Source organism: Phyllostomus hastatus, unplaced genomic scaffold (assembly GCF_019186645.2).
Source record: "Phyllostomus hastatus isolate PE091 unplaced genomic scaffold, TTU_PhHast_1.1 phas_contig_209, whole genome shotgun sequence".
Taxonomy (NCBI): Eukaryota; Metazoa; Chordata; class Mammalia; order Chiroptera; family Phyllostomidae; genus Phyllostomus; species Phyllostomus hastatus.
In genome coordinates this window covers 84,829-95,025 of record NW_025333735.1, presented here as the reverse complement: position 1 = coordinate 95,025, position 10,197 = coordinate 84,829, and the positions used below count along the sequence as shown (strand labels likewise).

The 10,197-nt window shown below is 40.0% G+C and overlaps 1 protein-coding gene across 1 annotated transcript in view; it reads right to left on the bottom strand.

Moving 5' to 3' along the window:
• Positions 1-9,665: 9,665 nt before the first annotated feature.
• KYAT3 (kynurenine aminotransferase 3) overlaps positions 9,666-10,197 on the bottom strand; it is a 67,026-nt gene continuing 66,494 nt past the window's right edge. Inside the window, 1 exon segment of the mRNA XM_045835307.1 lies at positions 9,666-10,147. Coding sequence (XP_045691263.1) covers positions 10,085-10,147 — 63 coding nt within the window. The 3' untranslated portion in view covers positions 9,666-10,084.

The window sequence follows — 10,197 nt, the reverse complement described above, 5'->3', positions numbered from 1 at the left end:
CCATCTCAGCATCCTGGCCAAAAGATGGCACTATTTATAGCTCAGGTGACAATGCCTTATTGCAACTGTATAAACACAGGACCTGTCAGTCTTGAATTTATGTATTTGTAAGCAAATTTTTTATTTGGGAAATTAAAATTACTTAAAAATTTGAGGACACAAAAGACTACATTAATATTTTTAATGGCTCAACATCTAATTTGCATAATTTAAATTCAAGTAGAATACATACATACATTACATACATATATATGTTAATCTACTACATCTCCTACATACATTAATCTACTGATGTATTTTTGCTTAATTTGCACAAACAGATCATATACAATAGTCTATTGGGCTTTCTTTTTCAGGTAAGAGATGGATTGCATCCTTTGACTAGGTACTTTACATCACCAATAATGGAGAAGTTGGCTATTTCCACATTTTTGGTATTTTCCACATTTGGTATTTCTGCCCTGGCTGCGTGGCTCAGTTTGTTGGAGCATCCATACATACAAACAGTCTTCTTGGCTCATGCTTCCTACTTTTCTTTACTCTCTCGAACAAGCAGAATCTAGCTTCAGTGTGCCATGTACCTCTAGCTAAGTGGACCCAGCCTTGGCACTAGTGACAGTTGGCCTTTGTTCACAGCTTGGCCTCTACTGGGTACCACCAAACCCAGCACACGTAGTAGTCATTTGTAGATTGCTTTGTAGCTTATGCCAGGTGGCCCTGACCTGGACACAGGTGGTGGCTGACTTTGACCTGTACCTCTCAAGAGGCCCCACGGCCAGCACACCCAGTGGACAAATTCAAACCACATCAAAACACCACCCAATCTCCCCTCAATGTATACACAAGAGGTGGACTTAGCAGGCACCAAAGCCCCACAGAAGTAAGTCCTGACCATGGAGTGGGCCCTTGCAGAGATGATCCTTTATGGTAGTCACAGCCACTTTTCACAGCTGATTAGCCTGGGGGTAAATACCTTCCATTGATGTGCCAACAGCAATTAAGACTCAATCCCAATAGGAGGCATACACAGTCTACACAGGGGCTGCACCTGGAGCGTCCAGCTCAAGTGATTGGGGAAGCTGTGCCACTGGACTGCACAAGACACCTACTACGTAAGGTCACTCTATCAAGGCTTGGAGACATAGCAGCTCTACCTAACACATAGAAACAAGCACAGGGAGGCAGTCAAAGTGAGGAGACAAAGAAATGTGTAGTAAATGAAAGACGAGAATAAAACCCCAGAAAAATAACTAAACAAAATGGAGACAAACAACCTACTAGACACAGAGTTCAAAACACTTGTTATAAATGTGCTCCATGAACTTAGGTGAAGTTTGATGAACTTAGTGAGAGCTTCAACAAAGAGACAGAAAACACAAAAATTGAGATAGGAAACATAAAAAAGAACCAGTCATAAATGAAGAATACACTAACTGAAGTGAAGAATACATTACAGGGAATCAACAGTAGAGTTGATGAAGCAGGGGATCACATCAGAGATTTGGAAGATAAGGAAGCAGAAAACACCTAATCAGAACAGCAAAAATAAAAAAAAATAAGAAAATGAAGATTGTATAAGGAGGCTTTGGGGCAACTTCAAGCAAACCAACATTTGCCTCATGGAGTTGACAGAAGGAGAGAAAGAGAACAGGAATTGAAAACCTATATGAAAATATAGTAACAAAAAATTTTCCTAATTTGGTGAAGGAAATAGACACACAAGTCCAGGAAGCGCAGAGTACCAAATAAGATGAACACGCACCAAGGCACACACCAAGACATATCATAATTAAGATAACAAAGGATAAAGACAAAGGGAGAATCTTAAAAGCAGTAAGAGAAAGCAGTTGGTTACCTGCAAGGTAGATCCAATAAGACCTTCATAGCTGACTTCTGAAAGAAACTTTGCAAGCCAGAACATGAAATATTCAAAGAGGTGAAAAGCAAGGACCTACAACCAAGATTACTCTACCAGCAAAGCTATCATTTAGAGTTTAAGGACAGATTAAGAGCTTCCCAGACAAGAAAAAGCTAAAGGAGTTCATTGCCACCAAACCAGTATTAAAAGAAATGTTAAATAGGGTCTTTTTTTAAAAAGGAGGATTTTTTAAAGCCCAAAAGTATTAATAATAAAATGGCAATAAATACATATCTATCAAAAATTACTTTACATGCTCAATACAAATGAATTAAATGCTCCAATAAGAACACATATGGTGGCTGAATGGATAAGAAAACAAGACCCTTGCATATGCTGTGTCTAAGACTCCCTTCAGATGGAAAGACACAGACTGGAAAAGTAAAGGGATCGAAAAAGACATTTCATGGAAATGGAAAACAAACAAACAGCTGGGGAAGCAGTATTTACACCAGGCAAAATAGATCTAAAAAAGCAAAATAAATGAACAAGCAGAACAGAAACAGTCTCATAGATACTAAGAACACTTTGACAATTGCCAGGTGGGAGGGACGGGAGAAAAAGGTGAAGGGATTAGGAATCACAAATTGGTAGTTACAGAACAGTCATGGGGATGTAAAGTACAGCACAGGGAATATAGTCAGTAATATGTAAGAATTATGTATGGTGTCAGATGGGCACTAGATTAATCAGGATGATCATTTAGTAAGTTATGTCATGTCTAATCACTGGAGTACATACACTTGAAACTAATATAACATTGTATGTCAAGTGTAATTAAAAATAAAAATTAGTTAAAGTAAAAAAATAATGAAAGTAGTGTTATAAGTCATCTCAGGTATTTATACAGTAGATGGAGTTATGGTGTTAGAAGATATAGCACTAAGGTTTGGCTAAAATATGATTTTATACTTTTAATGGATAATTAATGAGGATATAAGAGTTTATGAAAATAATACTGCAGACAGGAAAATCACTCTTATTGATAAAAAGACAAAATTATTATCCTCCTTTTTAATCATGAGAGTTAGCTACAAATGAAAGTTTTACATATTATAAGAAATAGTGGTGAATTAAATGTAAAAGAAATTAGCAGCTGTATAATGTGATCAAGTTAATATTGATTTGAAAATCCAATTATTTCTACAGTTTATTTTGATGTATCCCAAGATAGCTGTTTGTCAGCAGGTGAACTTCCTATTTAATTGGCATGATTGAGGAAAGAGGTGTATTCTCAGAGCAGCAATAAAAGGAAATTCTTATGTTTCAGGAGCATAGCTGAGGTTTTTGTTTTGTTTTACCCATGGATTTATATAACTGAAACCAAGGAGAGTTCTTGTTTTAGGTAGGAATAATTTTTTATTTAAAATATTTGGTGACTGTGTTGGTATAGAATTATTTCATCATAAGAGTGATGAGAAAAATTTATGAACTTGACAAAGATTTATGATGACTTACCCTTCTCTCACACTAAATCCTTTAGGCCCTCCTCATCTTTTTCCATGGCTCGTATGGGAGCCCTCTGATTGGCCTTTCTCTCTGCTTCTAGGCATTTTCATCAGGTCAATTTATCTTCCAGAAGGAAAATATGTTCTTTGTACCATACCCTCTATATCAGTCAGCCTTGCGTTCATCCGTTAATAAGAGAAAACTCTATTACAATGGCTTAAATAAATAGGGGCTTATTTTTCTTATGCACTACAGATTCTGGAGGTAGCTACAGTGGCTCCAAATTGCTTCCAGGGTCTTGGTCTCTTCCCACTTTTCAGCTCTGCCATCCTTATTATATAAGCTTTCATTCCCATTCTAGTTGAGAAAAAGTCAAAAAGAAGTTTCAGGCTAACTTTGCCTTTTATCTTTTTCCATTTAGGGAAGTTCTTCCCCAACATTTTTGACTAGTTGGAAGAGAAGCTGAGAAGCAGGGTATTGGGGCTTTTTAGCCTCTAGAGTAGAACTAGTCGAAGAAGAAGGCGGTTATTACTGACTTTTGGAGACCCAAACCATAGTTTTTGCCTTAATCCCTATCTTCTATTAAAGATATTCAAAAATTCATCATTGTTTACTGTGTGCAGTCCTTATCTCATTATTGTTCAATATAATGTCATAGAAGGACTTCTTTCATAACTTAGAGAATTACTAGATAACTTATCACCATTTTTTGCTAGTCCACCTGCATTAGTGAGAGCTCTTCAGAGAAACAACCAATGGTATGCTTCCGTGTGTCTACAGAAAGACATTTAAGAAATTGGCTGCCACAGTTGTGGAGGTTGGCAAGTCCAAACTCTGCAAGGTCTGCAGGCTGGAAACCCAGGAAGAGACAATGCTGCAGTTAGGTCTGAAGTCAGCCTGCTGGCAGAACTCCCTCCTGCTCCCGGGAGGTCAGTCTTTTGTCTATCAAGACCTTCAACTGACTGACTGAGGCCCACCCACCTTCCGAAGGGCAATTTGCTTTAACTATAGTCTACCAACTTAAATGTTAATCTCATCCAAAAATACCCTTACAGAAGAAGCCAGAATAATGTTTGACCCCATATCTGGACACTGAGGCCCTGCTGACATATAAAATTAAGCACTACTAATAAACTGCCTAAATTAAATATGCTTGAATGTCAGGAAATGTGTGCTAAAAGGCAGAGAGAAAAGGGCTCAGAGACTAAATAACTTTGCTATGGCTACACATTTGAGTAGGAAAAAATGACTGGGAAAGATGAGACTGGAGAAATAAGATAGACCACGTCAGGTAGGCGTTGTAGGTTCCAATGGGGACCAGCCTTCATGTGAAGAGTGGTGGAGAATAATTGAAGGGATTTAAAAGTCACTTAAGATGTTTGCTCATCCATTCCCTTCCTTCATCACTCTGTCCCATCACTCTGTCCCAGTGCAGTTTTGGTCAGTTGACCTTGCAGAAGTTCTTTCACATGTCCAACCTTCTTGGCCACAGCAGGTAGCTCAGGATGGGCCAGTAAGACATGCTATATATACCATTTGCTGGAGCTTTGGAGAGAAAGTGTCCTCTTTTGCTGGATTTGCTAGTGTTACCGTATGATGCTTAGAAACTGCTGTGGCCACGTTGCTATCACAGGAGGAGACGACCGGTAGCTAAAGCTGACACGAAGAAGACAGAACTGCTAGATGAAGCTTGGTGACTTGTAATCTGAGTCCAGGATCGAGCTATAACAGAAATTAACTACGTCTAAAGTTTTCCGTTGAGACAGACAATTCCTTTTTATTTGATTTAAACCCACATGGGTTAGACTTTCTGTAACCTGCAATGTGAATATTCTTAACTAATATATATAACATGATTGTATCACACTTTATATGGCTTGTTGTTAGGTCTACAGAGATGTGGGTTGCAAAGAGCAGGGCAGGGAGAACTGTTAGGATGTTGGCTGGTGACCTAGTTGAGACATAATATCAACTGATGCCAGAGTAGTGGCAGTTGGGGCAGAGAGAAGCAATTAATTTAAGAGATATTTAGAATCAATGTTTAGGATACTTAGATATTTGGGATGTGGGAGAAAAGTTAAGAATGACTTTGAGATTTTCTAACTTGAAGAACTGGATTGGTGGTGCCATTCCCTGAGGTGAGGAGACAAGACTAGGTAAGGTTTGCCTGGGAAATGTCTGCCTGAGATGCCAGATGATGCGTTGGATTCATGGGCCTGAATTCAACAGGTAGGACTCAGCTGATACAGATTGAGGAGTCACAAGCATAAACTGCAGATTAAGTTATTTAGTGAGAAAGACAAAATACCAATATTTAAGGAACTGGCAAAGCAGGCAAAATAGGAGCAGCCAGAGAGGTGGGAGGGAACTCACAGATGTGCAGTATCCAGGGAACGAAAAAGGGTCAGGGTAAGAAGGCCAGAATGGACTGCAGTGGTAAAGACAAAGAGGTGAAGTCAGAAGGACTAAGAAGTTACCTGCAAGTCTAGGAATGTGGAGATCATTCGAGAACGTAGCGTTGGATGTGGAATCCAGACTGTAGAGGGTTGAGGGTAAGCGAGGAATGAGTGTGTGTGTGTGTTTGAGTGGGAGGGGGCGGGGAGAGAGGGGGGGCGGAGAAGAAATATTACATGGGGAAAACTCTTTCAAGAGTTACTCCACTTTATATTTAAAACTTTCCAAAAACCCAGAGCTGAGTCATAAGTCTTCTTTTGCTAATTCTGACATATTTGGGACTCTTATCATCTCATGTCTATAACTATCATAATATGGCACAGACTCTCAAATGTATATATATATCCAGGCTTTTTCCTTAACTCCATCCTTGACTGTCCAGTCTATAAGACAAATGGGCATGTTCAAAACTCAGCATGTTCAAAACTGGCCTCCTGATCTTCCCCAAGCCTACGCCTCCAGCCCCTCGATGACTTCAGTGATGGCACTCAGTCCTTCCAGTTGCTTGGGCCAAAACAGGACTCTCTTGAGCCCTTTTCTCAAGCCCCTTATAACCTCTGTTAGCAAACCCTGTTCATTCTGCCTTTAAAATATATCCAGATCTATTTCTTCAACTTCCACCGCCCCCACTGATCTTTTATGTAAATTACTATAAGTCTCCTTACCTTGACCATTGCTGCCTCTGCAGTTTATTCTCAATGTAACAACCAGAGTGATCTTTAGGTGCAAGAACTGCAAGGACTTGGGATTCCTTCCAGAAGAAATCTCGGGAAATGTATTCTTAAAAGCAGGAAAGAGGAAAATAAGGTTGAAGTCTCTTTTAAGAAGACAAATTACCCAATGTTCAAAGAGGGAGGAAGAGGCTTGAACCTTGAACCTAGATGAGTGTGAAGGTGAGATTTAAAAATTGGAAGGCCAGATACTCTGGCAGCAGCAGCACCAAAGTGATCACCAGAACCAGTCCAAGACATAGACGTAGGTGTGACCTGGGCATATCACGCAGAGCTGATGCTATTGTTTGGAGTCTTAAGTTTCTTCAGAGCCCTCTGTACAACTCCTTTGGGTTCCCCACTGTAGTAATTATACTCCCTCTAACCATAGATGAGCCTAGATATCTATTGAGGCATCTATTGAAGCCTCAGGTTTGGCTGTGGCCCTTAAAGTTCAAGAGATGTTAGGCCGGGCTGTAAAATCTCCCTTGGTCCAATACTGCACTGTTTATCCACAGACCCCTATTTAAAATACATGCTTTTCTCTTTTCTCAAGTCAGTTCTCATGCCAGCCACGTGAAAAGGATGTCACTCTCTCTCTCGGACCACCTGGACATGGAGCTCCCTAAGGATCTGTTATAGGTGTGACTGTTGGGCCAAAACCTGGAAAGAAGCCTCCACTCCAGTGGGCACAGAACTCCCAGAGCCCCAGGGTCGGGTCTTGCATGTGAGGCTTCAGTGACCACAGTGGTACAGGACACTGTCTGCTGACAACACCAGCTCATTCTTTGAAGCTGTTATGAGGAAACCTTATGAAAACAGCACTGATAAAATTCCTTCAGGTTACTGTGTATACCTACTTGTGAATTTTTACTGTTGCATGGTCTTCCACAGTGTTAATATAGTCTCTAATTGTAAGATTGTTGATGGACATTTTGGTTGTCCCCAGCATGGAATAATTATAAACCATGCTGCAAAAATATTATCTTACATATTTGGTAAAAGTATGGATGGTATGGCACCCTGATTCTCTGATCAAACCATTATCCTGACACTAGTTCTTGAGGTTCTGTGTTACTTCTGATCTAATACCTACTGCTCTGTCCCTTGGTTGTTCTGTCCAGCCATGCTGGACTCCTGGTCCTCATCAAATGTGCCAGCCACCCTCTCTCCTCTTAGGGCTTTTGCACTGGCTATCCTTTCTTCCCGAGATGTTCCTCCCCAAGGCTCCCACCCTCACCTCCTCTAAGTCTGCTTTCATGTCCCTCCATGAGACCCTGAGCACAGTTTAAAATTCCAATTTGCTCCCCTAACACTTTCATTCCCCTCTATCCCATTTTACCTCTTCATAAATTACCACATACATTTTACATATAGTATATCTCATTTATGTTGGTGATTTAGTTAGCCTTTCTCCCCTGAACAGAAGCCCTAGAGACAGAGATCTTTCTTTGTTCGCTGATATATCCTAAGGGCATATATAGTTCCTACAACAGTGCCTGGCACATAGTAGGATTTCAGTGAATATTTATTAAAGGGAGGAACAAAGGAAGGATGGAGGGAGGTAGGGAGGAGAGAAAAAAAAGAAAAACTTCTGCTCTGAAGAAGAGACAATAGGGCAGCAGATAGAATCAGGGAAAGAATGTTCCACGATGAGGAAGATGTGGACGAGTCTCACTGCCGAGGAAGGGGCCACAGGCGGATGAATACAGGCCCACGGGCTGAACTAAGTTTCCGAGAATGTGGGAAGAAATGGGATGCGGAGCACAGGCAGTACGAATAGCACTGGGCTGGTCTAAGGCCAAAAAGAATAAACATTTTATCAAGTCTCCAGTTAGAGTAGGCAGGATAAATTAAGAAATGTGCATGGCATTTGTATCGCTATGTAATAGTTGGCTCTTGAGGTCCTGGCCTCCTTTTGGATGGCTGAGCCTGGTACTATTTAACCATCCATCCTCCAGACTCTGTCCCCACCCCCAGGAGGAAATGGAAAAAGGGTGGATGCGGATGTACTGTCAAAACTTTCTTAGGACCCCTGTTGAGATTGCTGGTCTGGTTGCTTGTTTTTTTTTTTTTTTTTTTGTTTTGTTTTGTTTTGTTTTTCACAAAAGTGTGAGATGATATCACTTAATTATACTGGTGGTGGCAGGCTTTGAGGTGTTAGAATGGATAAGGTTGGATATTTTTATTACAGAAAATGGGAGAATATGAGAAATTGCCGCTATAGTAAGAGGTAGAGAAAGCTCATAGGGGATTACAGAAGAGTTAAGTCAAGTCAAATCAATGGTGTACGTTCATGGTTGTCGGAACTTGCCCAGGTGTGCCTTCTGCTATAGCAGGGCTCTCAGCAGCCCAAATGGTAGATGGTAACGTGGAAGCTGGTGACAAAGGGAGTAAAGATACAAGGGGACTGAAAGGAATAAAATAGAGCATTCTACAGATTACAGCAGTGGTTATCAAAGTTTAGTAGATATGAAAATCACCTGGAAAGGGCCAGATTCTGAAATAATTATTAAGTAGGTCTCAGGTGAAGACAAGAATATATTTTCAACAAGGATCCTAGTTGATTATGACATAAGAGGGCCATAGACCATTTTTTGAGAAATAATAGATTTGAAATTACTGGTCTATTGAGTTTAAAGAAGTGATGTTTTGAGAGGAGGGAAGGAGACAGAGGTACATAGATTGAGCAAAGATATTGTAGATAGGAGGTTACAGTGTGAGATGATTAATTTATTATTGCCACGGTGGAACAGCCTAGGATGATGCAAGGTTCAGGGTGTAGCCAAGGCAGTGGGTGGCTGAGGTGGAGGTGACTGTCACCAGAGATGAGGAGTTCAAAGTACCAAAAGCCTAGGTGGACCTAGGTGGACCAATCCGCGTGGACCTTGGAGCCATCCCAGGTAATGGCAGTACTTGGCATAGAGGCCAAACTGTGAGCCAAATTAGTCATTAGTAAATAAAGGAAGGAACTATGAATGGGTAGATAAAGCAAAATATGGAGTCAGGGGGATGTAACTGGTGAAGAGTTTTTACAGGTGGTAAAGAAGTAACATTGGCTAGTATTAGTTGAGGGTATGTTTGCCAGGCTTTCCATCATTCAGTCCATTTCATTCTTACACACAACTCACAGACTTCATATAAAGTAGGTGCTATTTTTTATTCCCCTTTTACGATGAGGAAACTGAAGCACAGAGAGGTTAGGCATAAACCAGCATCTCATAGTTCTTATCCAAATGCTATATTGATTCTCATAAAATACTAGTTCAGTTGAACTCTATTAAGATAGAGTTTGACTCAACTCTAATAGAGTTGAACTCTATTAAGATAGAGTTCGACTGATCTCTATAATAGAGAACTCTATTAAGATAGAAAAAAAACCCAAATCTCCAGAATATTGTTAGGGATCAACCTATTCGGAAAATCAATGGAAATATTTCTTTAAATTTCATTTGTACTGAAATATTTGTTTTGCACAATTCAGTGAGTGGCAGTACCAATACCAATACCATACTAGGTCATTTAACAGAAACATTAAAGAAGTTTGCATTTATCAAGACGTCTGTCTACTCCATGCCTTGATGATTTCTTCAGCAGCATCCAGTGTACTGTCTTTCTGTAAATAAATGAAATAATCATTGTTACATATCAAAATAAATCAAGATG